General features: G+C 41.3%; 1 protein-coding gene across 1 annotated transcript; it reads right to left on the reverse strand.

Annotated features, from left to right (window-relative positions):
* Positions 1-402: 402 nt before the first annotated feature.
* Positions 403-17,414, reverse strand: LOC131968008 (deoxycytidylate deaminase-like; the record flags this gene model as incomplete). Its single annotated transcript, XM_059328752.1, has 6 exons — positions 403-633; positions 2,487-2,583; positions 3,570-3,686; positions 6,644-6,785; positions 7,427-7,535; positions 17,365-17,414. Coding segments are annotated over 6 exons (573 nt in total), but the record flags the coding sequence as incomplete, so codon positions are not given.
* Positions 17,415-21,007: the final 3,593 nt, after the last annotated feature.

The raw sequence follows: 21,007 nt of genomic DNA on the forward strand, positions 1-21,007 counted from the left end.
ATCAAGACCTACTGGTACTAAACCACATCAAGACGTACTGGTACTAACCCACATCAAGACCTACTGGTACTAACCCACATCAAGACCTACTGGTACTAACCCACATCAAGACCTACTGGTACTAAACCACATCAAGACGTACTGGTACTAACCCACATCAAGACGTACTGGTACTAACCCACATCAAGACCTACTGGAACTAACCCACATCAAGACGTACTGGTACTAACCCACATCAAGACGTACTGGTACTAAACCACATCAAGACGTACTGGTACTAAACCACATCAAGAACACACTTTCTCAAATGTTTAAATCTTAAACACAAAGGGAGTTTTAAAAGAAAAAAAAGCAGCATTGAAAGACCAGCCCCAGCCACCGATAAAGAGTCAAGCATCAATTTACACTTTCTTGAATATCAGGTTAATTAAAATGCCAATGTCAAGCGATCCTTGAGTTTTCCTTTGAACAAAGCAGGGGGCAGGAAGACATACAGAAAAGAGGCATCAAAGTCTCTTTCAATCTTGTCAGTCTCCCTCTACGTCCCCGCCTCATTCAGGTGAGCAGTTTGCAGTTTACTCTTTTGGCTTTATATCAATGCGAATCTCAGAAGTCATCTCGGTCTCGAACGGCCTGCCAAAACACACAAAGAAACAACAACATCTGCATTAGTCGAGAACAGACAGGTGTGAGGACACACATGGAAAACACCATATAAAAAGGGTCACTTCTTAGTTGTATTATTTGGTCATAAGTTTTTGTGTTCCCCCATACCATTGTAAACAGAAAAGTGTGTGAGAAAAAGTGAATAAGACTAAGAATGGAAAAAAGAAACATATGGTAGCAGGGCAAATGGTCACCTATGATAAGGGAACTCTGCTGAGTTTATTGATGCCTCCCAAAAGACTCCACAACAAATGGTCAATGACTTAAAACATTTCATGAGTTATAATCAGGGCATCAAATATAAAATATGTTACTTGCCAGCGGGCAGCAATGTGACTGCGGGTCAATATTGACATAGGGATGTGTTCAGGTTTGGACTCCTATTAATCATAAGAATTTTGGAGTGAACAAAGTTCCATGACACCACAGCAACATTCTCACTGACAATGCACAATCTTCAAACAAAGCATCATCAACACCTTAAGGCTTGTCCAACCATTTCTGATATGAATCCAGTGAACAGGCAAACATGTCACTTCCTATTGGTAGCAGGGAGCGCTAAACTGTAAATAACTTTTAATCACAAAGGTCTACATGTTACACCTGCCGACCAAATGTTGTTTGTCTAAGTTAAACCTACTGCTGGGCGAAGTAAAAAACTGCATAAAATACGATCCTTGTTGCAAATTAGCCACACTGCCAGAACCACACATTTTAATATAAATGTACAATCTTTACAACAATGAATTGTTCTTCTTGAGGTTGTTATGACCCATTTTAAAGTGGATCTGGTGAACCAGCTGGGAGCAGGACATCACAATATAAAACATGTTACTTGATGTTGCCAACAGGATCATTATTGACATGTGGATGTGTTCAGGTCTCGACTCTCACCACGCACGAGAAAAACAGGCCAGATTAGATAATGTATGCTCAAGTTATATTAACTTCCTGTGTTATGGTGATACACCTTATTTCGCCGCGCCCACATACTATAATAACAAACTAAACAGTAAATAACTTTTAATCACAAAGCCCTTAAGATGGTACCGATGAAAGTTGAAGTCAATCAGGCTCAATCTCGAGGAGGAGTTTGTTACAGTACGGAGTCTGGAAATGGCCAAAAACGCCCAAAAATTGCTCATTCAATCCAAGATGGCTGACTTTTTGGCTTTTTCGTGCGTCTCCGTATGTTACATCCGGCAAATTTCAGCCCCAAAGCCACAAAAAACCCAATTAATTGACAGGAATGATAAAAAATATATTAAAAATTCCATCTATTCCAATAGTTCCTCCCGACGTCTTCAGTGCCTGCCAACACTAGCAGTAGGTGCTCAGGCCCTTAAAGTTAAAGAAAAAAATGAGTGCTGTGTGTTTTTTTACTGTGTAATGCACAGCAGCTGTCACCAGAGGTCAGTCTCTAGGCAGTTCAGATGAGAAACTTGGCAATTTACAGTACTTTTTAAACAAAAATCATTCTGTCCCAGTTTGGGATTAAATCTGATGATAAATGTGAAACAGCCAACAGGGACCAGGCTGTTTACCAGATGTTTATTTTTTAGATGTCCATTAAAATTGCAGTTAGCTGCGGGGGCTGCTATTCAGCAGTATGTATGTATTATATACATCTGGGACATTCAGAGAGACAGCAGGGGAAAGAAGGCATGTAGCCAGCAGAGGGGTGACAGGAAATCACAAAAACCGTCATAAAACCGTCAACTGTGTACCCCAGTGAAATGTATGAAAGGTATGAAGGTATGAGAAGCAGATACTGCCCAAGCCTACTTTCACTTGTATGCCAAAGTAATGTTGTTACTCACTTAAGTACTACACCTGCCAGGTCGAGCATCCTTCTGGAAGCTATAAACTCATTCCGGTCTGCATACGCATCAGAAAAATAGACCACATCTTTTATCCCTGGACAGAGAGAGGGAGGGATAGATTATCAAGAGATGCAGAAGACAGGACTGGAAAATGAGGATCATTACTAGTCTCCTTAAAGAATCATTTCAGGCATATAACAACTAAATATTATATATATATATATATATAAATAAATAAAACTACTAAATATTAGGGCTGTCAATTTTTATCTGTTCAAAATGTACCTTAACAGGATATATCTTTTTAGTTTGTATTATTCTTATCGACATGGGAGTGGACACATATGCTTGCTTTATGCAAATGCAGTTGGCTGATAGCAAGCTAATGTTAACTATATGTTAGCAAGCTAATGTTAGCTAATATCCACTTTTGTCTTCTTAGAAGTAATTTTTTTCAGTTTGTCAGATGGCAAAAATGTAGTTCTGCTTCTTTAACTTGTTGGTAGTGCATTTAACCACACAGCAGCTTTAAGACATCATACCGTTGTTTGCTAACAGACTGAAATGACGAGGAGTCCTTCAATACAAAATCTGGTGGAGCAGGGATAAAATGCACTCCGTCCCTGACTCAAAAGTAAATGACGCCCTCTGCTGTGATTCATTTTTCATCTCAACCGACTTAAATGGTCACACATTTGTATCGATTTTTAACTGTCTTGTGATGCATCCCTACATCCAACATGGAGACAGTGCCTCACCAGAACCTCACCGCACGTCACTGTTAACAATAGTGATATAATCTAGATATGATTAAGTAAGAGCTGTGGAATTTTAAATAATCCATTTTTGTCCTTTCTTACCCTCAGGTGTGCATAAACTACAGATTATGAGCTATGAACAAAAATGTCAAATAATTTGTTATCTGTATCGGCCGTGAGTATCAAATTATTGGTCATTGGCCGAAAATGACCAATAATTTGATACTCACGGTGTGTGTGTGTGTGTGTGTGTGTGTGTGTGTGTGTTTGTGTGTGTGTGTGTGTGTGTGTGTGTGAGTGTGTGTGTGTGGTCAACACCCACCGGACTGGATGATGAGCTTGGCACACTCGTTGCAGGGGAAAAAAGTCACATACATGGTGCAACCTTTCACATCAGCACTGTTCTTGTTCACAATGGCATTCAGCTCTGCATGGCACACTGTGGGACAGAGCGTTGACAGGGTCAATACAACAACAACATTGCAAGTTTCCTTGTTTCAGAATCCACTTAAGTTGTACACAGAGCTTTGGAGACAGAGAAGCACCACATACAAGGACCTGGCTCCAAGGATGGCTTTTGTTTTCTATGACACTGGAGAAATAGACCAGTCATAATTTTCAATCTATTCCTTTTATTTTCCTGCTAAATAAATCTACAGGAAAAAAAAACTATAAAATGTCCTCTGGGGAAATTATGAAAGGGCCACGGGGGCTACTGCCGGTGTGTGTACACTATGATGAGATTCTTCAGAGATTTATAACAATTAATACTAGTAATGTTATGATGCTATGTTATACACAAGGAGCACACCTACAACAAGCATACGACCAACCACCTGTCCACTGGATCTGATACCATCCAATCTCCTTCAAACCATTTCCTAGGCAGTAAACCCCTCAATCACACACATCACCAACTCCTCACTTATAGCTGACGTGATTCCCACCACCTTCAATTGGGCCAAGGTGACTCCACTGCTCAAAAAAACATCACTTGACCCGACGCAGGTGGGAAACTACAGACCTGTCTCATTCCTACCATTCCTTTCAAAAATTCTGGAGCACACAGTCTTGAACCAAGTGTCCGGGTTACTTTCTGAGAACAACCGTACGATCCAAATCAGTCTGGCTTCAATCAGGATTACTCTACTGAGACTGCACTCCTGACACTGTTAACCACCAAATCTTCCTCTCTTCACTCACAGAACTTGGTATTTCAGGTTCTGCCCTCCGATGGTTCGAGTCTTACCTAGCAGGGAGATCTTTTAAAGTATCTTGGAAGGGAGAAGTGTCCAAACTACAAAACCTTTCCATAAATAAATAAATAAATATCTGAGTAGAGAAATATATAGATGGGTTTAACATAAACCAAATGGCACAATGACCCTAGGCTGAACTCATATTTGTTTGGATGAATAATTTCCATTTATATCTGATTAAGAAATGTATATGTTTTGCATGTTTTAAGTATAACTTTTCCTGAAACATTAAAAATATACCAAGGAGCCACTCTGATTTACGTGCCCGGGAGGCAGTGTGGAAAATATGTTTATTTGAATTTAAGTAGAATACTTATTTGTCCTCTATCCTTAAATTGAGCACTAAATGAGAAGGAAAGACACAGAAAAAACTGACATGAAGTGAAAGGTTAAGTATAATACTAGGCCTGCAAGCAGGACTGAACGGGACCGAGCAGAGTGGAGCCGTCGGGGGAGGCCATGTCGGGCCCAGTCCCTATGCGTACCAAAGGGCGTGTCTCCTACCACTGTGCTCGGGCTAGGTGTAAAACATGTTACTTGCAGTAGCCTGCAGGGGGCGCTATGACTGTGTCAATATAGACACGTGGGTGTGTTCCGGGTTGGACCCTAATCACATGTGTGAAATTTGGGACAGATTGGACAATGTATGGTCAAGTTATGCAGTCTCGTGTGTTATGGCGAGACACCATATTTTGGCGGCATGCCACGCCCACATAGTGTGACCGTCTGTAAAGATTTATACAACTTTTGATCCCAAAGCCCTTGTGATGGTACTGACCAAGTTTGAAGTCCATGGGGTGAAATCTGTCGTAGGAGTTATGTAAAGTATGCAACGTGGTCATTTAATGAAAGGGGGCGTGGATATAGCATAAGGGGCGGGGCTTTATGAAATATTGTTATGTAGAAGTGTTAAGGGCTGGACTCTGATGAAGCATGAGAAGTTTGGATCAGATCAGACAAAGAATGGAAAAGTTATAACAGGCTAGGCGTAAAAGATGTTACTTGCTGTAGCCAGCAGGGGGCGCTATGACTGTGTGTCAATATTGACATGTGGGTGTGTTCATGGCTGGACCCTAATCATGTGTGTGAAATTTGGGACAGATTGGACAATGTATGGTGAAGTTATACAGTCCCGTGTTTCGTGGCGAGATGCCATATTTTGCTACCATGCCACGCCCACATAGTGTGACAGGCGGTAAAGATGTATACAACTTTTGATCCCAAAGGCCTTGTGATGATACTGACCAAGTTTGAAGTCAATGGGATTAAATCTGTTGGAGGAGTTATGTAAAGTACGCAACGTGGTCATTTTATGAAAGGGGATGTGGATATAGCATAAGGGGCGGGGCTTTATGAAATATTGTTATGTAGAAGTGTTAAGGGCTGGACTGTGTTGAAGCATGAGAAGCAATCTCGTGTTTTATGGCGAGACGCCATATTTTGGCGCCATGCCACGCCCACATAGTGTGACCGTCTGTAAAGCTTTATGCAACTTTTGATCCCAAAGGCCTTGTGATGGTACTGACCAAGTTTGAAGAGAATTGGATAAAATCTGTAGGAGGAGTTCGTTAAAGTATGCGACCTGGAAATGGCAATAAACAGCAGGAAATGCCATTTTTGATCCAAGATGGCTGACTTCCTGTATGTTTTAGGGTATTGGTTCTTGAGACTTTTTGGTGCGTCTTGCCATGATACATGTATGTACCAAATTTCGTGTCTCTACGACATTCCTGTGCGAGGGGCTTAATTTTCTTGACTTTCAAGGGGGCGCTGTTGAGTCATTTTGCCACGCCCATTCCCTGGACCACTAGAATATGTAAATTTCAGTGGAGATCTATGTATATTCCAAAAACGGTGCGTTTTTGAATATGATAAAGCCCCCAAAAAGGCGATTCATTTTTGGGAAAAATAAATAAACGGACCAATTACAATAGGGTCCTTGCACTGTTAGTGCTCGGTCCCTAATGACAGCATCTGATCTTTATTATTTACCCTCTACCACGCTCTACAGGCTCAAGCTGGTCACTTGCGACTCAGGAACATAGTGTGTGAACCCATGCACACAGATGCCTTTAAAATTGGATTATGTTCATTCAATAAAGGAAAAAGCAAAAAGTGTGTGTACATGCACTCCTACCATAAAGGTATTTAGCGTCAAGGCTTGTCTTATCCTTCGCATCCCTGGCCCATGGCAGCTTGCCTTCCTCAATGCCATTGGGCATATCATTGTGCCCAATGCCAACAATCTTCTTCTCCTGGTTCACTATACACGCCCCCACCTGCAGAGAGGGAGAGAGGTTCCACAGTTTAGTAAAGCTGTTATTTTTTAAAACATCAAGTAGTCCAGAGTATCGTGAAATAATCCAAGACCAGATGCAACTGTCCACTACTTTTAGTCACACAGTGTCAATGATTGGACATGAATAAAATCCCTTCAAATTCTGCTTGCTTTATGGTGTACATCATGGACTTCTATACATTCTTGGTTAATATGTAAAGATGAAGATCTATTTAAAAGTGTTAATCTGTGTTCATTTCAAGAATTAAGAACTTGGGTTACTCTAACAGCATCTTTGTATTTTGTTTACTCGTGGTAAGGCTTCACTGGGCCTCTCCCCTGTGTGTGTCTAACAAAATGGCCGACCAAGGGCAGACAAAAAGTTAATCAAAATGGCGGAGTCCTTTTGTTCTTGAGAGAGCAATAGACCATGCTGACAATGAAAACCTATGTATTTGTAAAAGCCAATTTAAAGTATATTTTATGTGGATTAGTGTGTGAGCAAATCAAAGGAGTTATTAAAGTTAATTTACCTGTATGACTTATTGTCTGTAGAGTAAGATTAACTAGGGCCTCGGGGCAATCGCACCGAGCACTGGTCCATACAGCAATAGCCACACACACACACACACACACACCTACCTGTGTATTTGGGTCTTTGCTTCTTTTGGCGGAGAGGACGGCTGTAGCCATAAAGAAGTCATCACATTCCAGGCAGTCTTCCTTCTTCCTCTTCGCTCTACTTGTGCTGCTATGGAGAAACAAACAAAAATACAGGGGATGTAAAGTTGGATTTTTCTTTTAGATCACATAACCTTAAAACAATTTTGGACTTGAATTTTTTAGAACCCGCCTGTTTACTAGGGATGGTAAGAGTCACCTTCTGAGCCCTGTACTACGAAGCGAGTTCAACATTCCCAGGATATTTTCTTGTGATCTAGCTTCACTAAGCCTACCAACCACAGTAATAATCGGCATTCATCACTCATCAATGTACAATTAAAATCACTTTTATTACCTGTAACAACAGAAGATTACACCCCCGCAGCTATTTTCCGCCTCTCGTGCTCCTGCATTGCTGTCGTACTGCTGTGATATGCCTTTTGTTAGGTTTTATGCCTCAGCTTGCTCTACGGCCCTCATACTTCCTCTTACTATCCTCATACTTCCTCTTACTTTCTTTGCATCGCATCAATGTACAAGATAGCCTATACATTATTAGTCTTTTAATATGTTTGTTCTTCTGTGTTCTTATTGCTATCCATTTAATACGATCCTAAAATATTCAAAAAAGGAACTCAAGGGATGGATCTATTATTTGGCAGTACTGATATTTTACTTGCCGAGGTAAAAATATTAGTATTGCCAAATGATGCATCCACCACTTTATTTTGTCTATGGATATCTAGGAGTCAAATATTTTTTGTTAGTTTTGAGTAGACAGTGTAAATTTCAAACATAACAATCACAATGAAGCAATTCAGTATCTAATCACCAACATTTAGCACAGGACAGAGAGTATTAAAACTGGATTAGATAAAAAGTTTAAAGTAGTTACCGGTCGGTGCTCGGCTGCTGCGCTCCTGCCATAGTCTTCCAATTGTTGGTTTATTCGATGTTTCCGACACGGCACCACAGGAACAAGTGCTTGAACCAGGATGTGTCTTCCTATTTAAGCCTTACGAAGCACATGACCATCCGTGCCATCCGTGCCATCCGTGCCATCATTCCACGTCAACACGGAAAAAGAAGAGGTGTGTCTGAGAGAAATTCATGTTGATATGTCAAGTATTTAACACCGCATAACTGTCCACTCCTATTCTTGTTGCACCTGTTAGGGAAGGACACCTGTATCATTCTCACTGGTGGATGGAGATTTGTTTCTTAATCAATTCCCATCAAAGCTCCACCCTTCTTGTCTTGAGCAGAGGTCCATCAGTCAGAGTAAGTGGAGACACCTGTGGGTGTTCAGGGCCTTTAAAATCTTGGGGTGGTATTTATATGGTAGAGTATTAGTAGAAGTAAGAAACGTAATGAATAAAAAGCTGATGGCAGCTACATGGTGGTGTAGTGGTTTGCACTTTTAGTCAATTCAATTCAAATTCAAATTCAAAGAACTTTATTTTTCCGTTAGGAACTTCACATGTGGAGGAGCAGCAACAATACAACAATACATACAATAAACAAACACACATACACACGCACACACACCATCAGCCCACACTAGACATATGGCAGATAATAAAATATTTGCTGAGCCTAGTGAAATAAATAAGTTACTAATAATACCTCCATAGTGGAGGGGCAATAAATAACAGTTAAAAAAAATAAAAGTAAAAAAGTCAAGGTGTTAAAAGAGAGAGGAGACAGTTTAAAAAAGGGGGTTCAGCCATTCAGAAGTCTTCTGGATGGCTGGACAAAGCTTGACAGGCTCTATTGGTCCTTAGTCTAGGTGCTCTGTATCTGTGGCCTGAGGGTAAGAGGCAATACTGGCTGTGGAGAGTGTGTGTGATGTCCAAAGTGATTTGAGTTACTTTTTGCTTCGTCCTTTTATTGTATATGCTGATAAGTGATTCCTGCTGTTATTTTGCTGCTCAGTTTGATGATTGTGTTTAGTGGGTTCCTATGGATGTTGGACAGTGCTCCAAACCAGGAAGTGATGTTGAAGGTGATTATGGATTCAATGAAACACCTGTAGAATGCTCTCAGAACGGATTGGTGGACCTGGAGTTTGCGGAGTTTGCGAAGGAAAAAGAGACGCTGCTGGCACTTGGAGTGGATGGTGTCAGTGTTTGTTTTGAAGTTGAGTTTGTGGTCGATTATTGTCCCAAGGTATCTGTATGTGTCGACCCTCTCTATGGGCTGGTTGTTGACAGTCAGAGTGGGGAAGGTGGAAGGGGCCTTTCTGAAGTCTATTATTAGTTCTTTTGTTTTGGTGATATTGAGATCAAGGCAGTTCCGACTGCACCAGTCTGAAAAAGTGGCCAGCTCAGACTGTAACTGATCTGATGAGTTGGTGGAGTCCATGATGACAGCGTCGTCAGAGTACTTGATGTATGTAAAAGGATTTTACTCTCCTCTCAACTGTTCTGCAAAAAAACAAACCAAACCAAAAACTATAGCAAAACATCTGAACATTACAGATGCCAACTTCTATGCTTATAAAGTGAATCAGAGAAATATTTGAGCGGTTTTAGTACAGAGTATTCCGGTGGAAACTCGTTTCTTGTAACTTGTAATGTGCCATTTTGGGCCCATTATTGGCATCATCTGTATAATTAGGGCCATGGGGCAATCACACCGAGTGCTGCACTACTGTTATACTGTGGATTTCTTCTTATTCCTCTTCCGGACGCAATTTCGTCCCGCTACTAGTCCTACAACTTGAAGAGTTGCAGGACAAATTATATATCAAAACGTGCAGTTTGATCGGGATCGGTGTGCTATTACTTTTCTCTACAGAATACGAATTTTTTTAGTTTTTTATCAATCCCTGTTCAATGACCATGATCATTTTTGGAGAAATTCTGAGATTATAATGGGTGTGTATTGCACGGAATGTTCGTGTCACAGTGTGTGACATCATCACCAGAGTGTAGAGGGAGAGAAGAAATTGTCAAAAAATAAATTTGAAAACTGCGCTCCAGGCCACAAATTTTCTGAAGAAGGGAGATGTAAGTTTTCTTTAGATCGCTCTAACAAAGCTATTTTTCATTTTTCTTAAAAAAAAAACATATGTAGACGTTCAGGAAGAACTCAGGACGCTCAAAGTGAAGTCGGATCAATGATAGGTATTATGGTTTTGCAAAAAATGCTTTCTGTTCGAGGCCAGAAATTCCAGTTTGTCCGGAACATTCGTAATAAAAAAAAAATCGGCAAAGTTGCTCAACCAATCCTATTCAGTACAATGATGATTGGCATGTCCCCCCAGGCCCACCCCCTTACTGACCAAAACCATAGACATATATAACAAAAGCTGCCCAAAAACGGATGAAAAAAGTTGACAAAGACGAAAACGAAGGACATTTTCACTATAATTTTCGTTAGTTTTGGAACCACAAAATACAGTTTCAGTTAGCTATCGTTTTTAAAAAAAACTCTTTAGGTTATTTTGTTAGTTTTCGTTCATTATAATAACCTTGCATGACACTAAACACATTGTTTAACATCCACAATGTTTTAACAGGGAGTGACTCTTGCTCTGGACCAGCGTACTAACTAGTTCAGCGTGTTTAGAGGCATTTCTACCAGGAGGAGTTTGTTGTGTAATGATGCAGTTAAACTCTGCCAGTGAAACAGAACGAAGCTTAGACCTGTTCTGCTGCTTTCAGACGGAAGAATTAATTACCAAAACTATTCTGAGACAAAAGTTTTTGTTTCTGACGTGTCATCTTAAGAAGCTATCGGAAATTAAACCTGACAGAACCTGAACGACAGAACAGGAGCCGGTGCAGCACGTTATGATTTATGATTGAAAAATGTACTTAACCACAATGAAAAAACAGTGAAACAAGGAGGAACACAGTTCAATCACAACTAAAAGGTCAGACATGAATTATTAGGGCCTCGGGGCAATCGCACCGAGCACTGGTCCCATCCAGCAATATCTGTAGGGACCAGTGCTGCACTACTGTTATACTGTGGATTTCTTCTTCTTCCTCTTCCGGACGCAATTTCGTCCCGCTACTAGTCCTACAACTTGAAGAGTTGCAGGACAAATTATACATCAAAACGTGCGGTTTGATCGGGATCGGTGTGCTATTACTTTTCTCTACAGAATACGAATTTTTCGCGACGTAAGTCGGGAAAAACTGCCCAAAATTTTGCATTGAAATGAATGGGACGGGCGACAAAAAATTAGTAAAAAAGAACAAGAATTGGAGATATTTAAACGTCTACTTCTCAGGCATAATTTCACCTAGAGACTCCACTTAAACTTTAAACAGTAGACACAAGTCTTTTTTTTTTTTTTAAAGATTATTTTTTTGGCATTTTGTTGCTTTATTGATAGTGAGAGATAGAAAGGGGGTGATAGAGGGGAAGACATGCGGCAAAGGGAGCTCAGGCCGGATTCGAACCCGGCTCCGCCGCAGCACACGGCATACATGGTTAGCGCTCTACCGGTGTGAGCCACCGGGACGCCCCACAGTAGACACAAGTCTTGCGTACCGGTGTATTAATCCACGTTTCGATAGGTCATATAGTTTTTTATCAATCCCTGTTCAATGACCATGATCATTTTTGGAGAAATTCTGAGATTATAATGGGTGTGTATTGCACGGAATGTTCGTGTCACAGTGTGTGACATCATCGCCAGAGTGTAGAGGGAGAGAAACAATTGTCAAAAAATAAATTTGAAAACTGCGCTCCAGGCCGCAAATTCCACTCTACAGAAATAATTTATACATAGAAACGTAGGAAAATTAGTCTTCTCCCTCACAATCCTCTGGTAAAGCTGTCAGAGTTATAGTTTGGGCGTAGGACGCACATATGATCCACCAACACCACCAACAGCCTCATTGGCTCCCATATTAAAAACGCAGGAAGATTTCTGAAGAAGGGAGATGTAAGTTTTCTTTAGATCGCTCTAACAAAGCTATTTTTTCATTTTTCTTAAAAAAAAACATATGTAGACGTTCAGGAAGAACTCAGGACGCTCAAAGTGAAGTCGGATCAATGATAGGTATTATGGTTTTGCAAAAAATGCTTTCTGTTCGAGGCCAGAAATTCCAGTTTGTCCGGAACATTCGTAATAAAAAAAAAAATCGGCAAAGTTGCTCAACCAATCCTATTCAGTACAATGGTGATTGGCATGTCCCCCCAGGCCCGCCCCCTTACTGACCAAAACCATAGACATATATAACAAAAGCTGCCCAAAAACGGATGAAAAAAGTTGACAAAGACGAAAACGAAGGAAATTTTCACTATAATTTTAGTTAGTTTTGGAACCACAAAATACAGTTTCAGTTAGCTATCGTTTTAAAAAAACCTCTTTAGGTTATTTTGTTAGTTTTCGTTCATTATAATAACCTTGCATGACACTAAACACATTGTTTAACATCCACGATGTTTTAACAGGGAGTAACTCTTACTCTGGACCAGCGTACTAACTAGTTCAGCGTGTTTAGAGGCATTTCTACCAGGAGGAGTTTGTTGTGTAATGATGCAGTTAAACTCTGCCAATGAACATGAAAGTCACTTTCATTGAAACAGAACGAAGCTTAGACCTGTGAATCATCATCTGCTTTCATAACAATAGAAGTCTATTAAAATATTTTTGTTTGTGACGTGTTGTCTTAAGAAGCTATCGGAAAATAAAACTGACAGAACCTGAACGACAGAACAGGAGCTGGTGCAGCACGTTATGATTTATGATTGAAAAATGTACTTAACCACAATGAAAACACAGTGAAACAAGGAGGAACACAGTTCAATCACAACTAAAAGGTCAGACATGAATTATTAGGGCCTCGGGGCAATCGCACCAAGCACTGGTCCCATACAGCAATATCTGTAGGGACCAGTGCTGCACTACTGTTATACTGTGGATTTCTTCTTCTTCCTCTTCCGGACGCAATTTCGTCCCGCTACTAGTCCTACAACTTGAAGAGTTGCAGGACAAATTATACATATAAACGTGCGGTTTGATTGGGATCGGTGTGCTATTACTTTTCTCTACAGAATACGAATTTTTCGCGACGTAAGTCGCGAAAAACTGCCCAAAATTTTGCATTGAAATGAATGGGACGGGCAACAAAAAATGAGCAAAAAAGAAAAAGAATTGGAGATATTTAAACGTCTACTTCTCAGGCATAATTTCACCTAGAGACTCCACTTAAACTTTAAACAGTAGACACAAGTCTTGTGTATCTGTGTATTAATCCACGTTTCGATAGGTCATATAGTTTTTTTATCAATCCCTGTTCAATGACCATGATCATTTTTGGAGAAATTCTGAGATTATAATGGGTGTGTATTGCACGGAATGTTCGTGTCACAGTGTGTGACATCATCACCAGAGTGTAGAGGGAGAGAAACAATTGTCAAAAAATAAATTTGAAAACTGCGCTCCAGGCCGCAAATTCCACTCTACAGAAATAATTTTGTGTGCTTGCTTGCAAAAGCACACTAACTACTATTCACCGGGCTTATTAGTGCCACGGCTGAGCAGCGAGGCACTCATCTTCACTGCAAGCAGTGAGGATGAGTGCCTCGTGCAAAGCACGAGGCATCTCTTATTATTGCTCATGTTTATTATTAGTGCCACGGCTGAGCAGCGAGGCACTCATCTTCACTGCAAGCAGTGAGGATGAGTGCCTCGTGCAAAGCACGAGGCATCTCTTATTATTGCTCATGTTTATTATTATTATTATTATATATAGATTATTCTTCCGTAAAAACTTTGGCGCGTAACTAGTCCCACAGCTTTGAGAAATCGCGAAAAGTAAAAACGTCAAAAGTTGCGCCCTATTCGGGAATCGTGTGGAATGACTTTTATTAGCGATCGGCGTGCACGTTTTCGCACAGCGTGCACAAACGTGCACTTTTCGGCCCATCCGGAACGCATTGCGCAAACTTTGGGGCCTCACCATTCGCAAACCGTTGCTCGTAAAATTCCGAACCGATTTAGAAAGTTGTAGGGCCTGAATTTAACTCTAGTCCTGTGAAATTTCAAAGCGATTGCACGAATAGTTTTCGCACGAAGTGCGAAAACATTTCCATTTTTCCAAACTAATGGGGAGGGAGATTTTCCCATGTGTGTGTATTGCGCGGAATGTTCAGACTCTAGACTGGTGATGTCATCAAGCAGAGTGTAGAGGGAGAGAAGGAATTGTCAAAAAATAAAGTTGAAAACTGCGCTCCAGGCCGCAAATTTCACTCTACAGTAATAATTTGTACATAGAAACGTAGGAAAATTTGTGGTCTCACTCACAATCCTCTGGTAAAGCTGTCAGAGTTTTAGTTTGGGCGCAGGACACAGAGAAGTGCCACCAAAACGCATCAACTGCCCCATTGAGTCCCATATTAAAAACACACGAGGATTTTTGAAATAATCAGATTTTACCGTTTTTTTAGATCGCTCTAACAAAGCTATTTTTTCATTTTTGTTAAAAAAAAATATATGTAGACGTTCAGGAAGAACTCAGGATGCTCAAAGTGAAGTCGGATCAATGACAGGTATTATGGTTTTGCCGAAAATGCTTTCTGTTCGAGGCCAGAATTTTCAGTTTGTCCACCTCTGGCTGCTCACTTTAGCAAAGGATTGTCAGTGACAGTTAGTTTCTGTTGATTGCTCTGCTCTGATTGGTCGACTCCACCTGGCCACGTGGTTGCTTAGCTACCAAAGCCCCCCCCCCCCCCCCCCCCTCTCCCCTCCTCCAACACAGACATTTTAACTGAAAACAGTTAACTCTTTTAACTTGACCATACATTGTCCAATCTGCCTCAAACTTGTCATACATGATGATGGCTCATCACTGATTGTCTACATAACAATATTTCATAAATTCCCGCCCTTTTTGATTAGCCACGCCCCCTTTCATAACTTATGAACCGTTTGTCCTAGAAACTGGTATAAGGTGTCAGATTACTCAGCATAGAGTCCCTGTTTAACTGGTGATTGATAACCCCGCCCCTTTTGACTAGCCACGCCCCCTTTTACTAACTAGTGAACCGTTTGTCCTACAGACTTGTATGAGGTGTCTGTGGACTCAGGACAGACTCCCTGTTTAACTGGTGGTTGATTACCCCGCCCCTTTTGAGTAGCCACGCCCCTTTTAGTAGCCACGCCCCTTTTTACTAACTACTGAACCGTTTGTCCTACAGACTTGTATGAGGTATCTCTGAACTCAGGACAGAGTCCCTGTTTGACTGGTGTTTGAAGCCACGCCCCCTTTGAGTAGCCACGCCCCTTTTTACTAACTAGTGAACCGTTTGTCCTACAGACTTGTATGAGGTGTCTGTGTACTCAGGACAGAGTCCCTGTTTAACTGGTGGTTTATTACCCTGCCCCTTTTGAGTAGCCACGCCCCTTTTGATTAGCCACGCCCCTTTTACTAACTTGTGAACCGTTCGTCCTAGAGACTTGTATGAGGTGTCTGTGAACTCAGGACAGAGCCCCTGTTTGACTGGTTATTGAAGCCACGCCCTCTTTGCGTAGCCACGCCCTTTTTTACTAACTAGTGAACCGTTTGTCCTACAGACTTGTATGAGGTGTCTGTGAACTCAGGACACAGTCCCGGTTTAACTGCTGGTTTAATCCACGAGAATCATCCGGCAGTAGTCCCGTGGCACTCCAAAATTTCCCTGGAATTTTGTTTCTAGTGTCTTATTATTATTCTTCCGTTTCTTCCGTGGTGTTTTTTCGGTCGACTACTCCTCCCAGAGTTTTGCTCGCACATACACAAAAAAGGTATCAAACCGACCGGCTCGCCCATGACAAGTGTGCTATGACTTTTATAAGGGTTCCGACAAACGGTTTTCAAATTATTGGGAAAAAACACGTCAAAAAATCCCCCCAATGTAACCCTATGGAGAGTCTAGAGTGGGGATGTAATCAAACAGAGTGTAGAGGGAGAGAACGAATTGTCAAAAAATAAATTTGAAAACTGCGCTCCAGGCCGCAAATTTCACTCTACAGAAATAATTTATACATAGAAACGTAGGAAAATTTGTCCTCTCACTCACAATCCTCTGGTAAAGCTGTCAGAGTTATAGTTTTGGCGCAGGACGCACAGATGCACAAACAAAACACATCAACTGCCTCATTGGCTCCCATATTAAAAATGCAGAAAGATTTCTCCCCAAAATTTTTTTTACAGTTTTTTAAAATCGCTCTAACAAAGCTATTTTTTCATCTTTCTTTAAAAAAAATATATGTAGACGTTCAGGAAGAACTCAGGACGCTCAAAGTGAAGTCGGATCAATGATAGCTATTATGGTTTTGCCAAAAATGCTTTCTGTTCGAGGCCAGAATTTTCAGTTTGTCGACCTCTGTCTGCTCACTGTGAAGGAACTGTCAGTTAATTTCAGTTGATTGCTCTGCTCTTATTGGTCGACTCCACCTGGCCACGTGGTTGCTTAGCTACAAAAGCCTCCCCCCTCCCCCCTCCCTCCTCCAACACAGACATTCTAACTGATAATTGTCAGTTTACTCTAAGTAAACAGACTTCATAAAACATGAGACCTTATAACTTGACCATACATTGTCCAATCTTCCTCAAACTTGCCAATCATGATGATGGTTCATCACTGACCACTTATACATAATAATGTTTCATAAATTCCCGCCCTTTTTGATTAGCCACGCCCCCTTTCATAACTAATGAACCGTTTGTCCTAGAAACTTGTATAAAGTGTCAGATTACTCGGCATGAAGTCCCTGTTTAACTGGTGATTGATAACTCCGCCCCTTTTGATTAGCCACGCCCCCTTTCATAACTAATGAACCGTTTGTCCTAGAGACTTGTATTAGGTGTCTGTGAACTCAGGACAGAGTCCCTGTTTAACTGCTGATTCAAGCCACGCCCCCTTTGACTGACCACGCCCCCTTTTACTAACTTGTGAACCGTTTGTCCTACAGACTTGTATGAGGTATCTGTGAACTCAGGACAGAGTCACTGTTTGACTGTTGATTTGAGCCACGAGAATGATGGTCCAGAGGCAAGCACACAATCAAAATTTCTTTAGAAATTTTCTAGTTTATACATAGAAACGTAGGAAAATTAGTCTTCTCCCTCACAATCCTCTGGTAAAGCTGTCAGAGTTATAGTTTGGGCGTAGGACGCACATATGATCCACCAACACCACCAACCGCCTCATTGGCTCCCATATTAAAAACGCAGGAAGATTTCTGAAGAAGGGAGATGTAAGTTTTCTTTAGATCGCTCTAACAAAGCTATTTTTCATTTTTCTTAAAAAAAAAACATATGTAGACGTTCAGGAAGAACTCAGGACGCTCAAAGTGAAGTCGGATCAATGATAGGTATTATGGTTTTGCAAAAAATGCTTTCTGTTCGAGGCCAGAAATTCCAGTTTGTCCGGAACATTCGTAATAAAAAAAAAAATCGGCAAAGTTGCTCAACCAATCCTATTCAGTACAATGATGATTGGCATGTCCCCCCAGGCCCGCCCCCTTACTGACCAAAACCATAGACATATATAACAAAAGCTGCCCAAAAACGGATGAAAAAAGTTGACAAAGACGAAAACGAAGGACATTTTCACTATAATTAGGGCCCGAGCAGGCAACGACCTGCGAGGTCCCTATTGTATTTCGAATGATTATTTATTTTTAGGGACCGAGCACTAACGGTGCGAGGACCCTATTGAAATTGGTCTGTTTATTATTTTTTTTTTTCCCAAAAGTAAATCGCCTTTTTGGGGGCTTTATCATATTCAAAAACTCACCATTTTTGGAATATACATAAATCTCCGCTGAAATTTACATATTCTAGTGATCGCGGGAATGGCCGTGGCAAAATGACTCAACAGCGCCCCCTTGAAAGTCAAGAAAATTCAGCCCCTCGCACAGGAATGTCGTATCGGCACGAAATTTTCTACATACATGTATCATGGCAAGACGCACCAAAAAGTCTCAAGAACCCATACCCTAAAACGTACAGGAAGTCGGCCATCTTGGATCGAAAATGGCATTTCCTGCTGTTTTTGCCCATTTCCATGCCGCATACTTTAACGAACTCCTCCTACAAATTTCACCCGATTTACTTCAAACTTGGTCAGTAGCATCACAAGGCCTTTGGGATCAAAAGTTATTGAAAGCTTTACCGACGGTCACACTACGTGGGCGTGGCATGCCGGCAAAATATGGCGTCTCGCCATGAAACACGGGACTGTATAACTTCACCATACATTGTCTCATCTGGCCCAAAATTCTTACACGTGATAAGGGTCCAGCTATGAACATCCCCACATGTCAATATTGACACACAGTCATAGCGCCCCCTGCTGGCAACAGGAAGTAACAACTTTAACGCCTAGCCCCAGCATTAGGTTTCACGTAGAGACACAAAATTTGGTACACATATGAATCATGTGGAGACGCACCAAAAAGCCTCTTGGACCCATACCTCAAACCCAACAGGAAGTCCGCCGTCTTGGTTTGAATATCGCACTTGTCATCGTTTTTGGCCATTTCCAGGTTGCATACTTTAACAAACTCCTCCTACAGATTTCACCCCATAGACTTCAAACTTGGTCAGTACCATCACAAGGCCTTTGGGATCAAAAGTTATTGAAAGCTTTACCAACGGTCACACTATGTGGGCGTGGCATGCCGCCAAAATATGGCATCTCGCCATAACAGACGAGACTGCATAACTTGACCATACATTGTCCAATTTGTCCCAAATTTCACACACGTGATTAGGGTCCAGCCCGGAACACACCCAGGTGTCAATAGTTACACACAGTCATAGCGCCCCCTGCTGGCTACAGCAAGAATTATGTTTTACACCTACCCTGAGCACAGTGGTAGGAGACACGCCATTTGGGACGCATAGGGACTGAGCCCACATTGCCGCACCCGATGTGGCCTCCCCCGACGTGCCCTCCTCCGACGGCTCCACTCTGCGAGGGCCCGTTCAGTACTGCTTGTTTTTTTTATTTTTTTTCTTCCCCCCAAATGATCGCATTTTTCACTGCCTGAACATACCCCAAAACTCATGAAACTTTAAATATAAGTCAAACATGGTGAAAAATTTTATAATCTATTGTCATCCTGAATTTCCACCACTAGGTGGAGCTATAATAAAGGACAGTGTGTTTTGGCTAATAACTCCCACATACTTTATCGCACATTCAAAAAACGTATATCCACGCGTTCACTGAGTTGTGCTGAATCTCGTGATATAGGTCACTCCCATTTTCGCCTACCGTTTTTTTTCGCAAATTCGCGAAATGTCGCAAACCTACTTTTTCGAACTCCTCCTAGGCAATTTCATCGTTTTGCACCAAACTTTGCACAAAGCATCTATGGACCCTCATGACAAAAAGTTATTAAAAGAATTTTGATTACCCAAAGAATACTCAAGTTATTAAATAACAACTTCCTGCAGGTGGCGCTATTTTCAACACAAAACACAAAGTGTTGCATATCTCCTCATTGGTGTGTCTGAATGACATGAAACTCAGGTTACTACTTCCCCATGAGCCCCTGAGGCTCTCTGCAAAATTTTGGGCGATGGCCACTAGGTGTCGCTCTTTAAATTTAAATATTTCATATCTCCAAATCGGTTGGTCGGATTAACACTAAACTTGGTATACTTATTGTCAATGCCCTCCTGAGGATAACCCTTGAAGATTTTATTGATCGGCCCCTAGGTGGCGCTCTGGCGGCAGTTTAATTTAATAAGTGCCACTGTGCCCAGACCATAAGACTTAAGGCAATGAAATTCATAGGGGTGGTATAGACTGGCCCCTGTAACGCACAAACCCCGACGGCAGCATGCCCCGACACGCGTGTACTGCGAGGGCCCGTTCAGTACTGCGCGCAGTCCTAGTTAGGGCCCGAGCAGGCAACGACCTGCGAGGTCCCTATTGTATTTCGAATGATTATTCTTTTTTTTATTATTATTTTTCTTGGTCCCAAATGATCGCATATTTCACTGCCTGAACATACCCCAAAACTCATGAAACTTCAAATATAAGTCACACATGGCGAAAAATTTTATAATCTATTGTCATCCTGAATTTCCACCACTAGGTGGCGCTATAATAAAGGAAAGCGCGTTTAGGCTAATAACTCCCACATACTTTATCGCACATTCACAAAACTTATATCCACGCGTTCACTGAGTTGTGCTGAATCTCGTGATATAGGCCACTCCCATTTTCGCCTACCGTTTTTTTTCGCAAATTCGCGAAATGTCGCAAACCTACTTTTTCGAACTCCTCCTAGGCAATTTCATCGTTTTGCACCAAACTTTGCACACAGCATCTATAGACCCTCATGACAAAAAGTTATTAAAAGAATTTTGATTACCCAAAGAACACTCAAGTTATTAAATGATAACTTCCTGCAGGTGGCGCTATTTTCAACACAAAACACGAAGTGTTGCATATCTCCACATTGGTGTGTCTGAATGACATGAAAGTCAGGTTATGACTTCCCCATGAGCCCCTGAGGCTCTCTGCAAAATTTTGGCCGATTACCCCTAGGTGGCGCTCTTTAAATTGAAGTATTTTATATCTCCAAATCGGTTG

This window comes from Centropristis striata, unplaced genomic scaffold (assembly GCF_030273125.1).
Source record: "Centropristis striata isolate RG_2023a ecotype Rhode Island unplaced genomic scaffold, C.striata_1.0 Scaffold_28, whole genome shotgun sequence".
NCBI lineage: Eukaryota > Metazoa > Chordata > Actinopteri > Perciformes > Serranidae > Centropristis > Centropristis striata.